The sequence below is a fragment of the Crocodylus siamensis genome, chromosome 1 (assembly GCF_052110815.1).
Source record: "Crocodylus siamensis isolate JL-2025a chromosome 1, ASM5211081v1, whole genome shotgun sequence".
In the NCBI taxonomy this organism is placed as follows: domain Eukaryota; kingdom Metazoa; phylum Chordata; order Crocodylia; family Crocodylidae; genus Crocodylus; species Crocodylus siamensis.
This window is the reverse complement of record NC_143395.1, coordinates 424,750,280-424,768,056: the sequence shown is the minus strand read 5'-3', so window position 1 is coordinate 424,768,056 and position 17,777 is coordinate 424,750,280. Positions and strand designations below refer to the sequence as shown.

The 17,777-nt window shown below is 57.0% G+C and overlaps 2 protein-coding genes across 6 annotated transcripts; both read right to left on the bottom strand.

Moving 5' to 3' along the window:
• Nucleotides 1-6,205: 6,205 nt before the first annotated feature.
• On the bottom strand, nt 6,206-9,558 carry LOC149875729 (uncharacterized). 5 transcript variants are annotated; one of them, XR_016439751.1, is made up of 5 exons: nt 8,704-9,494; nt 8,188-8,274; nt 7,913-8,074; nt 7,273-7,700; nt 6,207-6,579 (listed from the first exon to the last, which is right to left on the bottom strand). XR_016439751.1 is itself a non-coding variant. In XM_090031122.1 (4 exons), exons 1-3 carry the CDS (start codon nt 9,166-9,168, stop codon nt 7,303-7,305), a joined length of 660 nt encoding a protein of 219 aa, XP_089887248.1. In that variant the 5' UTR covers nt 9,169-9,288; the 3' UTR covers nt 6,211-6,579; nt 7,273-7,302. The 5 variants fall into 5 exon arrangements, 2 of the variants coding, with proteins under 2 accessions (XP_089887248.1, XP_089887249.1); XR_016439752.1 differs by having other exon boundaries at nt 7,913-8,071; nt 8,704-9,493; XR_016439750.1 differs by lacking the exon at nt 7,913-8,074 and having other exon boundaries at nt 6,206-6,579; nt 8,704-9,558.
• Nucleotides 9,559-11,296: 1,738 nt separating this feature from the next.
• LOC149875728 (uncharacterized) lies at nt 11,297-17,444 on the bottom strand. The gene is made up of 6 exons (XM_090063691.1): nt 16,930-17,444; nt 16,021-16,306; nt 14,574-14,663; nt 13,578-13,770; nt 13,096-13,302; nt 11,297-12,169 (listed from the first exon to the last, which is right to left on the bottom strand). Exons 1-6 carry the CDS (start codon nt 17,442-17,444, stop codon nt 11,952-11,954), a joined length of 1,509 nt encoding a protein of 502 aa, XP_089919817.1. The 3' UTR covers nt 11,297-11,951.
• Nucleotides 17,445-17,777: the final 333 nt, after the last annotated feature.

The window sequence follows — 17,777 nt, the reverse complement described above, 5'->3', positions numbered from 1 at the left end:
TCTTGTGCAATCCTGGAAATTTAAATTGATGCAAAGCAAAAAAACCCCTTAAAAATAAACTTTGAGCTTCTCTGTCAGAGCGGCAAGAAAATAAACACTGAATTCTGCCAAGCTGACTCGCACGTGGCTGTCTCTGCATGGCCCCGGTCCACATTGCTCAGACGAGATGATCTTTGCATTGTCCTGGGTCATATTGCTGATATGAAACCACCTCTGCAATTACGTTCAGCCTTTGCTGGGGGGTCTGCCTGTTCCTAACTGTCCCTTCTCCCCGCAGCAGCAGCGGAAGGGGCAGGGGCTGGTGGCTGCCCTACAACGGTAGCTCAGGACATCCACGATGGAGCATATGCACTGGAGAAGCAGCTGGTGGTAAGGCTAAGTCTGTTTCCTCAGGGCTGTGTTGGGGGGGTCAGTCCTGTTCAGCAGGGCGATATGCCATACTGGGAAGAGGCCCCTTCAGGACAAGTCCTTTCTTGGGCTCAGCAGGGGATCCCTTGTCACTTAGTCGTCCTGTCCTCAGCCATGTGTGTCCTGCTTTGCACTTGTTCTCTGCAGGAGGGGTCCCTTAGCACACGCTTTTGCACTGGATTTATGACCCAGCTATTTTGTCCTGGGTGAACCCAAACCCTCAGACCAGCTGCGACCTCTCCATCTGAAAACAGGTGAATTTTACTGATGCACAGTGAGAGCAGATGAGGAGAACGCAAACAAGTCTGTACCTACCAGTCCCAGGGTTGTTATCAGCGTCACCATAGATCTGGCCAGTATGCGAGCTTTACGCTGCGGTTCTCTCTTGAACGTCAGCTGCCAGCAGCCTGGAGGGCCCACGCCAGCACGGGGTGGGTGAGACGGGCTGGTGGCATGCCCTCTCTTCATAGCGGCCTCGGGTTCTCCGCCCGGGGATGCTTTGCTGCTCTGCAATCCCTCTTCTGCCCCACTCTGTGATGACTCTTAATCTCTGGGCATCACCGGTTAGTCTCTCCGTGGTCGTCACACTGCCCACGTTCTGTCCTGTCAGAGTACTTCCTCGTTTCACAAACCCATCACATACACACGTCCTCATCTGGGCTTTTTCTGGGCCTCCTAGTTTGGTTTGTTCCCCGAAACTGGAAATCCCCAGGGGCTCTGCAGTTGGGCACTGTGACCCAATGCCACCTTATCTCAAGTTATGGAGCAGCATGGTACATGTCTTTAATTTCCCAGCCTGTGTGTCTGCTTGCTGTTTGCCTGTGTCTTGCCTTGAGGAAACTGTCCCAAATAGGCTTTTAAAAAAATCGACTAACCCTTGCCTTTGCCCTGGACCATTGCTCTGATCTAATGCATATCTAGTTTACCTATAAGCCAATTCCCAAAAGCAAACTTCTAAATAGCATTTTCTAGCCATCAGCTGTGATTGACCCTTACCTTGTGGATATCACATGTCCCCTCCAGGCTGGGGACACCTTCCCTGTCCCATACAGCCACGCCTGTCCTGGGACATCTATTCATCTCTCATTGATTGTCAACCAGGCTGCCATGGGATCCTTCACAGGGTACAGTGGGGGGCCAGGCAGTGTCGGCACTGCGAGGTGGGCAATCTGGATTCACGTGATAGACCCAGAGATTCCCAGTAAGAATCTGCAGTGCTAACAGCAGAGAGGTTTTTCTGAGTTTTTTGTAGCAGACGAATCGCTGCTTTCTTTTTCTGTCATCAAAAAAAGGGTGAAAAGCAGGAGCCGGCGTGGCCTGAGGGGTTCCTTGAGGCCATGGAGGGGTGCATCGAGTGTATAACAGGAGCTTATTGGGTGCAATATGCCTGGCTTGTCGGTATGGAGGGTGAGTGGTAGGTGGCACTCAACACCTGAGCGTGGGGTCAAGCAGGGACCGGCCCAGGCTTCTTTTGCAGCATCTCTGGGTGGCAGAGAGGAAAGGAGTGCTTTGGGGTGATCCGAAAAGGATCCTGTCCCAGCATCCCAGCCCAGAGTCAGCTCCTTGTCCACAGGGACGTACATGGCACACCAATATGGGGCCTAACGCCTTGCCCTGGGGAATTCATTCCTAACAACCTTTAACTGTGTAAAGATTAGCTTGGGATAAGGCACCGGGAACTGGGAATCAGGAACGAACTTCAGGCTCACAGCGGACCCCCGGCAGGACCCAGCCACCGTGCGCGGGGAGGCTACGAGCAGCCTGGGCTCCGCGAGCGGTGGCAGCTGCTTGCAGGCTCCCTCCTGCCTGCCCCAAACTGTAGTAATCGACGGCGTGTTGGGGACTGCCCTCTGAGCCCCACGCGCCGGCCAGGTTTCTATCCACCTTACAGCCCCTACTTGCTCAGCTGGCCTGCGCGATTGCTGGGGGAGACCACAGCAAAAGCCTTGCTAAAGTCAATGAAATATCAAGTCTGTTCCTCTGGGCCCGTGAGAGGGTCTTTGTGAGTTGCTCTTTGATGGGCAGAGGAGGCAGGATTCCCTCCCTGGGGTGTCAGACAGCAGAAAGGCAGGGAGGTGTAGAAATCTTTCGTGTTGCTCAGCATTTAGCATCTTTAATTTTCCCTGAGTGCCCGAAATCTTGCTGAAAAAGATCACTTTTTGGTGATTTCTTAGTTGGTCTAATACCAGGTATCAGCTCTGAACCCAAGAGTCCTAGAGTTTTGCATTTATTTTTGTCCCAGGCCAACACGGCTACCAAATACATCCCTTGCTCAAATCAAGGTGCTTCACATCCACCGGTCTCCCTGCATCCACAGACCCAGTCACCTCGTCATGAAGGCAATCATGTTGGTCAGGCCAAACTTGCCCCTGGTGAACCCATGCAAACTGTTCCTCATCACCCTTCTCTCTACCAGAAATCGGTAGCAGAGGATGGGGAGGTCGCAGCCAAATCCACTGGGCAGAGGCATCCTCGGCACAGGAGCTTTCAAGACGTGCCCAGTGGGGAAAGAGACAGCGACAGCACAGAGGACATGGAGACGTCTGGATCAGATACGATGGAAGACTCCTCTGAAGGATGTGAAGACAGCGTGGAAGCAGCAGAGGAACTGAAGTATGTGGTTTTGGGTACGTGCTTTTTGCTTTGAGGCAATTCCAATCAACGTGGCCTGGGGTTCAAATGATGCGTTCCAGGAACTGTAACAGAAGACCTGATATTTCCCTATTAAATTTGTCTTTAATAGAGGTGCACTGATACATTGGTCCATGCCATATCGGCACCGATAAAAGGAAAATTGACATTATTGGCAGTCAGCATTTTTTGGCTGCACTCAAGGAGGGGCAGCAGGTGGTGGCGCTGAGAGGGTGGGGCTACAGTGAATTTTGGGGTGGCTATAGCCCCCCTCCGCAACTTCCCTCCCTGCACCACTGCTGCCCACCCCACACAAAAATCCTCCCTATGCCTCCCCTGGGGTGTGTGCACTGGTGAGGAGCCGCCCTCCCCCTCCGCCCCATGCCCAGCCCAGCTTGGCAGCGCCTGCCCCTGCCTCACTCTTTCCCTCACTTTTGTGGCCTTGATCTGCGCCTCCATGCCCCTTTCCCCTCACACACTTACCAGCCGGACACTGCTCTCCGAGCTGCCGGGTTGCATATTGGGAATCAGATCGGTTTCGGCTGACGTGACTGATCAATAATCGACCATCGGTATCAGCCCAAACAATCTTTATTGGTGAACCCCTAATCTTTAAATGTCTCACTTGGTTCACAGACATGCTGCAGAACAAACAGCGGGATTGAAAGCGGGACCATATTTCTCCTATGAGACTATCTTTATATTGCCCCAGGCTAGATTGCGCATAAGACCACCTCTGCATTTAATATCAGCCTTTGCTGGGGGGCGGGTTCTGCCTCTCCCTAACTGTCCCTTCCCCCCAGAGCAGGAGCTGTGCCACATACGCTATGATCACTTCTCTACCGCTGACTGCTCTGCAGGGGTGAGGGTGACAGAGAAGATCAAGACGGAAGTCCACTTTCTGGTGGACTTGCTGCGGGTGAGACTAACGCACTGCTTCTGCTCCTTCGGGTCCGTGTTGGTGGGCTCAGCCCTGCATGGCCCCTCAGCCTGCCTGCAGCACTCTCCGAGGGAGGCACGACCCCCAGGAGGGCCGTAGAGGTGTCCCACAGCCCGTCACCAGAAGCCAAGTTCCCAGGCAAGACCCGGCTAGTAATGGGGCCCAGGTGGGACGGGGATATGCCATACTGGAACGAGGCCCCTTCAGGGCACGTCCTTGCTGTGGGTTCAGCTGGGGATCCCCTGTCCGTAGTGGTGCTGCCCCAGGCAGGTGTCCCCAGCCCTGCCCCATGGCAGGTCGTAGCAGCAGGACCCGGCTCCTCAGTGCAGAGGGGTTGTGCTACGGGGCAGGGGCTGCCCCAGGGAAGGGTCTAGCCGTTGTCTCGCCCCAGCACGGGAAGGACGGGAAGAGAGAGAGGAGGCAGATGTGCAGGGAGGGGGGGAAGCAGAGCTGCCAGGGGTTTGGTTCAGAGGGCAGGAGGAAAAGGAGGGGAGATGAGTGTGCAAGTGCCTTTCCCAGCTGGGAATGGATTCATGGAGCAGCCTGGCAAACACACCTGTGCTCTCGCCATTGCACAGATGGGGAAACTGAGGCAGGGCTGTCTTTGGGGCACACAGAGTCAGGGCAGAACTGAGCAACTCGAAGTCACGGTGCTCAGCCCAGGATGATGCACCATGTTCCCAGGACACCACGTGGCCTGGGCTGTTCCCTGTCTTTTCTCCTCCCACAGCCCCTTGGCGTCCCATCAGTTGCGTGCAGCCCAAGTGGGGTGGTGCTGGGCCCCCGGGTGGCACTGAGTCCTGTCTTACCTCTTGCACATCCCTGAAACTCTTCCCAAGCCCCTGCGCGCTGGAGCTCATCCGCACCCTCAGAGCGGATCTGACAGTAAGCGCGCACCCGTTCCTCGAGGATTACAAGCCGCAGCAGAAGCAGAAGGAACAAGCTGGCCATGAGAGATGTAACTATTACTTAGAAATACATTTGTAAAACCTCCTCCGATTGTACCAGTCAAATGGTCAGATGCGTTCGCACTGGGTGGTTGTTTCTTCCTCTATAGCAGGGGCAGGGCCTTTGCCTGGGATCTCATAAGCGCCTACTGACAACCTTTGCAGCAGCAGGATGTTGGCTGCACGGCCCTGCTGCTTTCCCTGGGGCAGGGGCAGGTGTGATGTCTGGGGTTGTCAGGAGTGCTTGTGTTGACTTGCTAAGAGGTTGCACAGTGGATTTGTCAGGGCTGGTTTGGACAGGGCTGATCCTGCCTCAGGCAGGGGTTGGACTAGATGGCTGCCTGTAGACATGCAGGGACACTGCTCTGATGCCCTGTACTGACACACCCCTCCCAGCCCTGGGGCACGTGTAAAGATGCCTGATGTGACCTCTGCAGCTCCTGTCCAGCCTCACGGCTCTGAGACGACGAGCTCCCTCGCTCGGCCCCCCATACCCAGCCATGTGCTGCTGCCCCGCTCCTCCACCTCCCTCACTAGCTGCCCCATAACATAAGCTCTTTCTGCTCCCCCCATAGCTGAGGCAGGCAATGCTCACTGTGCTGCACCACCCCCACAAAAAGTCCAGCCAGCTCTACACCAGCAGCAAGCAGGAGGCTCAGCATTTTGACCTCCTGGTCACCACGCACTGCTGCTTCTCCGACCCCTCCGGTCTCTACCCCTGCTCGGCCAATACTGCCACCATCGACTGATGCTTATCCACAACCCGTGGCCTCTACCCCTGCTGGGCCAGTACCGCCAACGTCCACGGCCAATTGTTGGTGATTGTGTGTTCGAGCATATCTGGGTGCATCGATGGCTGTCTTGGGCCGTGCTTGGGAATTTGCTTGGATCTGCTTGTTTGGCGTGTGCTGAGGTGTGTTTGTGAGCTTGACGTGAGCCTAGTGCAAGTGTGGAGACTGATGTGTGCTTGTCCCCTGAGTGGGTTCAGCTGAGGATCACCTAGCTGCGCTGCCCCAGTCAGGCATCCCCTGCCTTGACCCTTGTACTCGTGGGAGGGGGCCCTTGATGCTTGCTTTGATGGACCCTCGCCTTGTGGATGTCACACTTGGCCTGGGTCCTCTTCTGGCCTCTGTCCACCCAGCTTTTCCTGATGAGTGACCAGAATGACTTAAAGCAGCAGCCTTTACTTTTACAAATTTGAACAAGTGATTTCATAAACTTTTAACAGTCCACAGTCATTACTCAAGGGTCTGCACCACCCCCACCCACCCGCCTCCAATTCTGTGAAATCCTGAAAACTGATATTGATGTTAACTGTTGCAGTTATTAAAAAAAAATAAAGATTGGATTCTACCAAAGGGAAGCATAGTCCAACTAGGCCTGATCCAGACACTGCAGCTGCTCCCACTTCCTGCAGCAGCTCCTCCATGTCCTGGTTCCTAATGCCTGGTCCTGGTCAGTCGCTGGAGCATGGCCACCAGAGCCCATGGCGGCAGTGCTGGCGTGGCAGGGGCAGAGGCCAGAGGGTGTGAAGAAGTAGCCATCCAGTGTCCACCAGGCCTGGCTGCTGAGCGTCCGGCTTGCTGCTGGTGTAGAGCAGGCTGGACTCGTTGGGCTGGTGCTGCCGCACGATGAGGATGGCCTGCCTCGTGTCTGGGGAGAACAGAGAGAGCTCACGTTACGGGGCAGCTGGTGAGGGAGGTGGGGGAGCAGGGCAGCAGCACATGGCTGGGTATGGGGACCGTGCCAGGGACCATATCGTCACAGAGCTGTGGGGCTGAAAGGGAGCTGAAAAGGTCACACTGGGCATCTTTGCACGTGCTCCAGGAGTGGGAGGGGGTCTGTAAGTACAGGGCGTCGGAGCAGTGTCCCTGCACGTCTACAGGCAGCCATCTAGTCCAACCCCTGCCTGAAGCAGGATCAGCCCTGTCCAAATCACCCCAGACAAACCCACTGTGCAACCTCTGAGCAAAACTACACAATCACCCCTGACAACCCCAGACATCACGCCTGCCCTCACCCCAGGGAAAGCAGGGGGACCACAGCAGCCAACATCCTGCTCCTGCAAATGTTGTCAGTAGGGGCTTATGAGAGCCCAGGCAGAGGCCGTGGCCCTGGCATAGAGGAAGGCAAACCCTCTCCCCGTCTGTACCCATCTGACCAGGGGGAGAATTCACAGGTGCTCCCTGCCTCCCAGCCAGGGCTTCACCGGGGCTGTGTTGTCTGCCTGGGTTGGGCTCCTACCCACCCAGCACAAGCTGTGTCCTTGCTGTTGTGTTATCGGTTAATCGTTTAACCGACATAATTAGAGGAGGTTAAATAGATACTTTTTAAAACAATATTTACAAGTCTCATGGCTGGCTTTCTCTTCCAGCTTCAAGTGCAGCTTTCATTCTGGGTGACTTGGTAGACAACCTCGCTTATGGGCTTTTCGACATCTTGCAGGCACTTCAGCACCCTGGGGTCCGAGGAGTCTTCCAGAGCCTGCAGAGATGGGCAAGAAGGGAGACAGGACTCAGTGCCAGCCAGGGGCCGTGCACCACCCCATTCTTGCTGCATGCAACTGGTGGGCACAGACCAAGGTGCCATGGGAGGAGAGGGGACAGGGAATCGCCCAGGCCACGTGTCATCCTGGGCTGAGCACTGTGACTCAGGTGCTCGGTTCTGCCCTGACGCTGCATGCTCTAAAACGAGCTGTGCCTCAGCTTCCTTATCTGTGCAATGGGAAGAAGACTGGTCTGCTTGGCAGGCTGCCCTGTGAATCCATTCTGGTCCTGCAAAGGGCAGAGGATAACACACACACACGCACGTGCATACACTCATCTCCCCTACTTTTCCTTCTGCCCTCCACCACTCCCTGCCCATTTGCCCCCTCTCTCTCTCCTTCCCGTTCTTCGTGTACTCGGATGAGACAAGGGCTAGACCCTCCCTTGGGGCAGCTCCTGCCTTCTGCACTGAGGAGCCAGCTTCTGCCACTACGACCCACCATGGGGGCAGAGATGAGGTCTGAGGGCCACGGCAGCTCTGGTGTCTCCTGGCTTCTGAGTGCTTCCCTGGGATGAACAGGGAAGCGTGGGACCTCCCGACAGGGGTGCGGGTTCCTCAGAGACCCTGGGGCCAAACCAGGCTCTCACAAAGCTCCGCTCTGCTGATACAGATAGATTGGGGGGGCACTACTACAGCCGTGGCAGGATCATGCCCGAGGGGCCGTGCAGGGCTGATCCCACCAACAAGGCACTGAGGAAGTGGAAACAGTCTCACCTGCAGGTGTTCCTGCAGCGTCTTGATCATCTCGTTGATATCCTGTTTGATCCGTGCCATCTGGATGGCTGCCCCGTTGTCCTGGTGCTGCGGAGAGAAGGGACAGTTAGAAACGTACCCCCAGCAAAGGCTGAACTTAAAGGCAGAGGTGGTTTCACACAAGCAATACGGCCCAGGGCAATGCAAAGATGGTCTCGTTGGAGAAACGTGGCCTACGGGTAACGTATGAGTTGGCTTTCGTAATTCTGATGGAGAATCCCAAGGTTTATTTTTAAATGCAATTCTTTCAATCTGCATTGATTGCGCAGCATTAGGCAGAGCATTTGGAAATGAGCCACACATCAAAATACAACAAGTGACCCTCCATAAAGCAGTGTGTCGCACCTGCTTGCAAGCATATTCATGTTCACTGGGCAGCACACGTGCAAACAAAGCAAAAAACCCTGCAGATCAGTTAAAACAAGAAACCTCGGGTCTTTTGCTAGGTGACAGGAACGCGTCATCGTGCGCACGTACCTGGCCGACAGGACGCTCTGCCGGTTCCTCCTTCAATAGCAGAGGGCTGAGCGGCGAAAGACCAAATAGCAGAGGGCTCTCCGCTCGCTCCTTGCATTCTCGACACCCTTCCTTGAACTTTTCTAGCTCCGCTACTGCTTCCTCGTACCTTCGAAAATACCTCTCTGCTTTCTCGTTGTGCGTTTGAAGAGTCTCCGCTAGCGTTTCCATGCGTTGCAAGAGTCCCAAGCTGGTGCTGGCTTCCCCTGCACCCTGGGCAGTCTCTTCACGCCTGGCTTTCAATTTCAAATGAGTCTTGCTGTTCAAATGCTCGTGAATGCGGTTCGCCTGTGGGGTGACGGCTGTCTTGCAGTACACGCACCTCAAAGTCTCCTTCTCTTCCTTGCCCTGCCTTTTCACCCGCTTCACTTCTAGGTCAGGGTATTCCCGGCGGTAATCTACTAATGATTTCTTTTTGCGACCCATGATTGAAACGAGTCAAGAAATGAATGCTGTTTAAGGGTCCGCTGCAAACTCCCTGTAATTCCTCCTCCTTCTGCTTCTGGCTTGTCGCCCCCTCCTCCTGGTCCCAGTCCCCTCGGGGTTTCTGGGAGTTGCAGTCCAAAATACAGCCAGAGCCAGTCTGGAGGGTGACCCCTCCCCGTCCTCACACCCTCCATCCTTTGTAGTGTGTAATGTCCTGTGTGGTGTGCACTGGAAGTGTCGTGTGAGTGTGTGACAGGGCAGGGAGCACCTTTGCAGAGGCCTGCCAGATGTGCTTCTGGACTACAAATCCCAGAGGCCTTTGGGAGCAGGAAGAAGAAGTGATGAATACAGAGCTCGTATTGGCTGTGCTTCCAGATTACAAATCCAGTAATTCCAGACTACAATCCCAGAGGCCTCTGGGAGCAGGAAGACAAAAAAAAAAAGCGATGATGAGCAACTTTGCAGAGCCCCTATTGGCTGGGCTCCTGGACTACAAATCCCAGAGGCTCTGAAAGCAAAAGAGAAAGTAAGGAGGGACTTCATGTGCTGAATGAGTGTTAGTAAACAGTCAGGACTCCTGGTAGAGGTGATAACTTGTATTAGACAAGACAGATTTTTGCAAAAAAACATTTCTTTAATTGCAAGCTTTCAAGCACAAACACCCTTCGTCAGGCTTTGGAGAAAAGATTGTAAAAAATTTCCTTTCATTTCTACCCAGGAGAACTTTTACAATCTTTTCTCCAATGCCTGATGAAGGGTGTTTGTGCCCAAAAGCTTGCAATTGAAGATTTCTTTTTTTTTTTTTTTTGCAAAAATCTTATTGGTCTAATAAAAGATATCACCTCTACCACGAGTCCTGATTGCCTTTCCCTCTAAACCAGCATGGCGACAACCCGGATACCTGTTAATAAACAAAGCTCGTGGGTCAGATGCAGTATCTTTTCTGAGACCAACCAGACAGTAGCACAAAAATGTCTTTCTTTGCAAGGTTTCAGGTGCTAACACCATCCTTCGGCCTGAGCAGTATTCAAAGTTTGGAAAAGTTCTGGGTAGAAAAGAAACTTCATTTTGCAGAGGGGAGGTGGAGGGTGGACATTTATTCCCCGGGGTTGCTCCAAGTCCTTTTGCGAGAGAGTTTCTCTGGGATGTGCAGATCAGGCTTCTTCCCTGGAAGTGCCCGATGTCCGTCACGGGGGTGAACAGGTCTCCTGTCTTGGTTAGCAATGACATTTACATTTCCAAACAGCTAAATATGATATCTACTGTGTTTCAGGGATGCATGTTATAACTGTGCTGATCTAACAAGTAGAGATCAATGAAGCTCTAAGGTCAGAGGCGATATCTTTTATTAGACCAGTGACCATGACCATTACTCGTGCTTTAAGTGCACGTTGTTATACTGGGGTGTTGGTGGTAGCCATGTTGCTCGAAGGGCGCAGGCAGACAAGGCTCTTTGGGTAAATCTGATATCTTTTGTTAGATTGACTAATAGTTGGCAAAATTATTCCTTGCAAGCTTTTGGGCACAAAAACGTCTCTTCAGGCATACTGTGCCCAAAAGCTTGCAAAGAACTTTTTTTCCAGATACTCAGTCTAATAAAAGGTATCACATGTACCCAGGGAAGCTTGCCTGTCTTCAGGCGTATTACGTTATCCTGGGAATGTCTGTTTAAATGTATTTGCACCTCCACTTCGGTCCCGTTGGCTTGTGACCCTGATCCCGAGAACTTTCTATAGAAAAGTGAGAAAACCTCTTTTGGCCGTGATGCTTGTGCCTCGCCAGGGTGGGGTTTGGCGCAGCTGGTGGGAGCGGTGGGATAGGCGGTCACAGCACCAGGCATCACACCCGACTTGGCCACAGGGAAAGCAGGGGGACTGCGGCAGCCACAGTCCATAGCGGTCTGTCCAGGGGTAATAGTCCTTCCAGGGGCATGGGCACAGTCCAGTCCCCAGCTTAAACTGGTTGGTTTTGAGGCTGGGATCAGATCAACGCCAAGGGCCTTCCAGCTGGGGCTTCCCCTCCCACCCAGTCTGGACTGCAGGGTGCCTCAGGTGTGCAGAGCAGCCCAGGGTGCATCACACCCCCTTCACCCAACCCCAGCGGTACCCTCCGTGCCGACAGCCCCGCAGCAAGTGCATGTTGTGCTTGCAGATGAACTTCTCCTCCAGCACCACCTGGATGGCAACGCTCACCTGTGCCGTGATGATGGTCACCTGGAAGGGCTCAGAGGCTGCTGAAGACCCATGCTGCGGGTCCCTCCGCTCGAAAACTACACCACAGCCCGTCGGCAAATTGCTGCAACCGTGCCAGCTCACGAGTGCTGCTTCTGCCCTGGAGGGGGGCTGGCAGCGAAGCCACGGGGCATCACCCTCGGGTCTACCTTCAGCCTCTGGTGCTAAATCAGCCCCAGGCTGCATCACCCCTTGCAAGATGCTGACCTGGGGTAACAGGGTGCTAAGCAGGGTGAGGCTGGGGGAGGCACATGGATGGGAGACAGTGCAGGGGCTTTTCCTTCAGAAGAAGGGGCCTGCCGTTGCAAAGGAGGTGTGGTGGCAATTGAAAGGCAGCCCCAGAAGATCAAATGCAAAGAGAGCATCCCTAACCAGCAACAGCGGATCAGCAAACCTTCCTCTTCTGGCCCCTGCCTGCCTGGCACTTTCCTGATGAGTAACCAGAATGATTTAAAGCAGGCACGTTTTACTGATGTGGGGATCCCTACTTTTATAGACTTGAATGTCTGGTCCAGTGTCGCTTCCTGTGGCAGCTCCTCCGTGCCCTGCTCCCTAGGGTCTGCTCCCGCTCAGTCGCTGAAGCGTGGCCACCACGGAGTTTATGGCTTTGGTGTTGGCCCAGCAGGGGTAGAGGCCTGAGACGATGGAGAAGCAGCAGTCCACAGTGTCTAGCAGGCTGGGGTGCTGAGCCTCCCGCTTGCTGCTGGCATAGAGCTGGCTGGACTCGCTGGGCCGGTGGTGCAGCACGATGAGGATGGCCTGCCTCGTGTCTGGGGGGCGCAGAGAGAGCTCATGCTACGGGCAGCTGGCGAGGGAGGTGAGAGAGCGGGGCAGCAGCACGCGGCTGGGTATGGGAGCCGTGCCGGGGAGCTCATCGTCACAGAGCCGTGGGGCTACAAGGGAGCTGCAAAGGCTAGTCCTGTGCAAAGTGTCCCACTGTGGGATCTCTGAACAAAACTACAGTCACCCCTGACATAGCACCAGACATCACACCCAGCCCTGCCCCAGGGAAAGCAGGGGGACCACCGTGGCCAACCTCCTGCTGCTGCAAAAGTTGTTAATATATAAGCTTGAGAGATCCCAGGCAGGGGCCGTGCCCCTGCTGCAAAGGAAGGCAACCTCACCACCCCCTCCAAGTCCAAACCAATCTCACTAGAGGGGGTAATTTCTTTCTGACCCCAAATGTGGCATCAGTTTGACCCTGAGTGGAGGGGCAAGACCCTGTAACCAGGACCCTCTGGGGTTGGTCCCAGCATGAGCGCCGCCACAGCTCGGTCCCTCTCCCCAGCTGGGGCTGTAGCCGGCACCTACGGGCGACTAGAGATGAACAATCAGGGTCAGACCGGAGACGCATTGGGGGTCAGGAAGAAATTTCCCCCCGGTCAGACTGGTATGGACTGGGGGGGTTGCCTTCCTCTGTAGTGGGGGCACGGCCTCTGCCGGGGATCTCCGGAGCATCTATTAACAGCCTTGGTAGCAGCTGGGCATCGTCCACTGCGGTCGCCCTGCTTTCCGGGTGACAGTAGTTTTGCTCACAGGCTGGATAAGGGGTTTGTCTGGACTGGTTGATGCTGCCCCAGGTAGGGGTTGGATTAGAGGTGACCTCGGGAGCTCCCTTGCAGCCCCCCGGCTCGAGAAGAAGGGCAGAGCTGGGTGCCCCCACCCCGGGCCATTACGGGGGGGACCCACCACTCACCCGGGAGGCCGTGCAGGGCGTTGCTGATGTCGGTGCCCACACGGGACGAGATGGGGCAGAAGAGCAGCAGGAGGCAGTGGGAGCACTGGTTGAACGCCTCCTCCAGCAGCTGGATACCCCGGGGCTCGAGGTGCTGGCACAGCTGGGCCAGGAACTGCCTCTCGGAGCCGCCCGTCCGGCCGGTCGCGCGGATCTGCAGGGGCAGCACTGCCCGGGGCGAGGTGGTCACTGTCCTGCTGCGCCGTGGGGAAGCTGCCCAGACCCCTGCTCCCCACGACACCCCTGCCCCGCAGTCCCACGCTCTCCCCCCCGCGGGAGCCGGGCCCCAACTCTGCTGGAGCCAAGCGGGCCGTCTGGCCTCGGCAGGACGCGAGCGCGGTCCCACGGCACAGCAGCGAGTTCGGCCTTCTCGCAAGACAGCGTTTGGCGACGTGCACACGTGGGCTTGCCCGCCGCCCATCGCCCGGTGCGCCAGTGCCTACCTCTGAGCTGCGGGCTGGGGCAGAGGGGTGCTGGGGAGTGCTTCGGGAGGAGGGGTGCTGGTGGGCTGGCTTCTTCCTCCAGCTTCTGCCGCAGCCTCTGATTCTCGGCGAGCAGGCGGATGGCAATGCCCATGGGCGCTTCGAAGGCACGGAGGAGCTCCAGTACCAGCGGGTCCGAGGAGTCCTTCAGCTCCTGCAGGGAAAGGCAAGAGGGGAGACGGGACTCAGCATCGCCTGGGCACCCAGCACCTCCCCGCTTGGGCTTCACAGGGCCAGTGGACACAGACCGAGGTGGCCAGGGAGGGCAGGGGATAGCCAAGAACACGCGGTGCATCTGCCTGCGCGGAGCACCGTGACTCCCGACTTTGCATGCCCTAAAGCCAGCCATGCCTCAGTTTCCCCATCCGTGCAATGGGGAGATTCTTGCCAGGCTGCCCTGTGAATCCATCCCGGCCTGTAAAGAGCAGAGGATAACACGTGCACACATGGATGCATGTCTGCACACACACGCACACACTCATCTCCCCTCCTTTTCTGCCTGCCCTCTGAACCAAACCCCTGGCACAGCTCTGTTCCCACCCCTCCCTGCACATCTGCCTCCTCTCTCTCCCCTTCCCATCCTTCCCGTGCTGGGCTAGATCTTTCCCCTGGGCACCACCCGCCACGGGGGCAGAGCCAAGGGGCCAAGGGCCACGGCTCTGGTTTCCAGTGCTTCCCTGGGCTTTGAGTGCTTGAATCTCCTAGCCTTGAGTGCTCTCCCGGGACGAAGCGGAGATGCCTCAGCAGAGAGCCGCGGGCCTGGCCTCCGCTCCTGATGGGTGCAGGTTCCCCAACGACCCTGGGGCCAAGCGCGGCTCACGTGCAGCCCCTGCTCTGCTGATGCAGACGGACCGTGGGGCACCGCCACAGCCATGCCAGGGTCATGCCTTCCCCGGAGAACCACGCAGGGTTCACCCTGCCGACTCGGCCCTGAGGAGGTGGCAGCACGCGTCTCACCTGCAGCTGCGCTTGCAGCGCGTCCACTTTCTCCCGGATCTCCTGCGCCACCGTTGTAGGGCAGACACCAGCCACTGCCCCGTCCTGGTGCTGCGGTGGGGAGAACGGGGGTCAGGAATGCAGAAAAGACTGAACTTAAATGCAGAGGTGGTCTCATACAAGCAATACGGCCTAGGGCCATGCAAAGATGGTCTCATAGGAGAAATACGGCCTTGCAGAGAGGGTCATGTATGAGTCGGCTTGGCAAAATTCGATGTATATTTTCGAATTATTTCGACGGTTAATATTGATATTTACTTTTAAGCATTTCTTTCTATTTGTATCAATTAAAATTTCCAAGATTGCACGAGATTAGGGGTGTGGAGGCAGAGCATTTAGTAATGACCGCCGGCTGCTGAAAGTTTTATGCACAGATCAAGTCACTATCCACAGAGCAGTAAATTGCCCCTGCTTTCAATCCTGCTGATCATTCGTATCCCATTCATAAAGAAAGTGAAACATTTAAAGATCAATTAAATGCAGGGGGCTGGACTAGGTGCGACCCCCTGAGGTCCTTTCAACCCTTGTTTTCTATGAGTCTATGATTTTCCGTATAACCCTTTTCTATAGATTTCAGTTACTAAGGATGGAAATATTTTTGTCAGTCCATGAGACCCGGGTGAAGTGGATGTTTATTAACGTTTGCGGCTAAAAATCAAATCCTGCCAAGCCTGCATAGGAGCAACACGGCCATGCAGAGACGGTGTCACAAACCATACAGCCCCGGGCAACCCAGAGTCGGTCTCATATGGGCAATATCGCCCGTGGCAATCTAGAAACAGGAACATATCAGCAATATTGTACAAGCAATACAGCCCCAGGCAACACAGACACATGTGAGCAATATGGGCTGGGGGAATACAGAGATGGTTTCATATGAGCAACACAGCTCAGGATAGTGCGGAGATGGCCTCGTACAAGCAACGTGGCCCGGGGCCACGCAGACAGACACATACGAGCAGTATGGCCCAGGGCAGCGCAGAGACGGTCTCGTACGAATGATGCAGAGAGACAGAGACAGACACGCGAGCAATATGGCCTGGAGCAGTGCAGAGACGGTCGCATACGACGAGCAAGGAGGCCCTGCCTGGGCCCGACAGCAACGTCTTTGCCCTTCCTCACGGGAGGTGTGGAGCTGAAGGGGCTGGTCCCGCGGGCCACAGACCGCTTCTCGGACACCCTGGGCCAGGATGAGCGAGGAGGCCGGCCCGCCCAGCGTCTCCAGGACAGGACGAGGCGGGTCCTGCCCTGGCTGGGACAGGGTTGGCTTGGGGGAAGGCTGTGCCTCAGTTTCCCTGCCTGTCAGGCAGCAAATGGCAGGATGTGTCTGGGGCAGGGGATGTACCAGTGTGTGTATGCGCCCCCTCCCTGATGACCCCCCCCCCCCCCAGCCCCGGGCCGCGCTCACCTGCGGGGGTGCTGCCTCCTGCTCATCGTTGCCTCGGAAAAGCCACGAGAAGAACCCGTAGTCCCCCCCGCTCTGCCCAGCCCCCACCCCATCACTGGGAGTCCCCGGGCCGGTGGGTGCAGCATGGGGGCCCCTGAGCGCCCTCGCATCGGGCCCTGTGCAGCGCTGGGCCATGGCCCGGGGAAAGGAAAGCGAAAGTGGCAGTGGCTGCAGGGGAGGAGGAGGCTGCGGTGGGAGCCCCGGGGATGCTCCGTGTGGGCCGGGCTGCCTCAGGCTCCCGCCAGCCCTGCACCGTGCACCGGGCTGGAGGGCAGACAAGCCCCTTTCCGTCCGTACCAACTCCCTCCCTGCCCCCAGGGCAGGTCTGAGTGGGAGCAAGCAGGACCGTTGGCACAGCCCCATGCCCATCCCCAGCCCGGGCTGCAGCCAGCACCCCTGGGGGAGGCTTAACCCCCCTGATAGTGGAGCAGGAAGGAGGGCAGGAGAGGGGGCGACCAGCCGGGGGGATCTGAGCCCTGGAGCAGCGGGCCGTGGGCAGGTGACAACAGGGGCTGCTGCTGCTTCTCCCGTGTCAGGGAGGGCAGGGGGCACGCACCACAGCACAGTACGGGTTTGAGTCAGGGGAGAAGGTGGTGGAGGCCCCGACTGGGCGACTGGGATCTCTGCCCCTCCATCAAAAGGAGGCTGGACAGCCACCTAGCCAGGGTCGGTTGACCCCACTACTCTTTCCTGCTGTGGCAGGGGGTCGTGCATAAATTAAAAGGTGCGGGGAGACGTGCAGCCAGAACTTGAGGAGCGAGTTGTGGAGGAGGAGGCGCAGGGGCTGCAGTCTGGTGCACTCGGTGACAAGGTGTGCCAGCGTCTCCCTCTCGCTGTGAAAGGGAGACTGGCTCAAAATGGGCCACCCACATGCCCATCGTGACGGCCCCGTGGAGGAGCCGCCAGCCGAGGTCCCCGGTGCCTCTGGGGATGAGGTCGGAGTACAGGCTCTGCCATCGGGGCCCGTCGGCCTCGCCGTCACCGAAGTAGTCCCGCCAGCCGGTGTCCTGGCGGGCCGCGAGGGTGGTGTGATGGATCGTCCGGCGGACAAGTGTGTATAGCTGGCGTTGGTGGACCGTGGAAAAGCGGGCCGGGCTAGTGTCCCCCAAGTTGGATAGGTGGTGTGCCGGGGAGCGCCCCGGGGCCCGACCAGCAACTCCACCGGCGTGGGGGATTCGGGGGCGGGGTCCACCCTTTCGCAGGACCCAGTTGACATAGGCAAGAGCGTCTGCGGGCAGCGCAGCCTTCACCTCCCGCGCTAGGTGTGAGCAAGTTGCGCGGCCTATGGCCGAGCCGGTGCGCCGGGCCAGCGCCGCGGGGCTCAGCCATCCTCGCTCGGCGTAGTCCAGGAGGTCTCCGATCTGGGCGGTGCGCACCCGGGCCATCCTCAGGGAGCCCTCGAGCGGACCCCCCAGCGAGACACCCCGTCCGTCGCCCCACCAAGGTCTGGGACCTCCTGGTCAGCCTCCTCCTGGCGCTGGCCAAGCATGTCATCTGGCGCCGTCGTGTGACGATGAGGACGGCCCGCCGGGACCTGCTCAGTCGGGGCGCAACACTGGGCCGTTTCCGGGCCCCCACGTGGGACCCGGAAGACACTGACAACACGGGCGCCGACCGCCGGCGACCCCCAGATCCCAGCGGCTTTGCCGCGATACAGTGGACATCAAATAGTCCGTGGCAGGGGGCCGGACTCGAGGATCTGCTCAGGTCCCTTCTGA

What these genes read in the sequence shown, in the direction of transcription:
- LOC149875729 (XM_090031122.1), bottom strand. Translation starts at nt 9,168, where the DNA reads ATGGGTCGCAAAAAGAAATCATTAGTAGATTACCGCCGGGAATACCCT. An exon ending in CAGAGCGTCCTGTCGGCCAG is followed by an intron (nt 8,275 to 8,703) that starts GTACGTGCGCAC and finishes TTCTCTCCGCAG; the next exon opens with CACCAGGACAACGGGGCAGC. An exon ending in CGCTGCAGGAACACCTGCAG is followed by an intron (nt 7,411 to 8,187) that starts GTGAGACTGTTT and finishes CCATCTCTGCAG; the next exon opens with GCTCTGGAAGACTCCTCGGA.
- LOC149875728 (XM_090063691.1), bottom strand. Translation starts at nt 17,444, where the DNA reads ATGGCCCGGGTGCGCACCGCCCAGATCGGAGACCTCCTGGACTACGCC. An exon ending in AGGAGGCAGCACCCCCGCAG is followed by an intron (nt 14,664 to 16,020) that starts GTGAGCGCGGCC and finishes TCCCCACCGCAG; the next exon opens with CACCAGGACGGGGCAGTGGC. An exon ending in CGCTGCAAGCGCAGCTGCAG is followed by an intron (nt 13,771 to 14,573) that starts GTGAGACGCGTG and finishes CTTTCCCTGCAG; the next exon opens with GAGCTGAAGGACTCCTCGGA.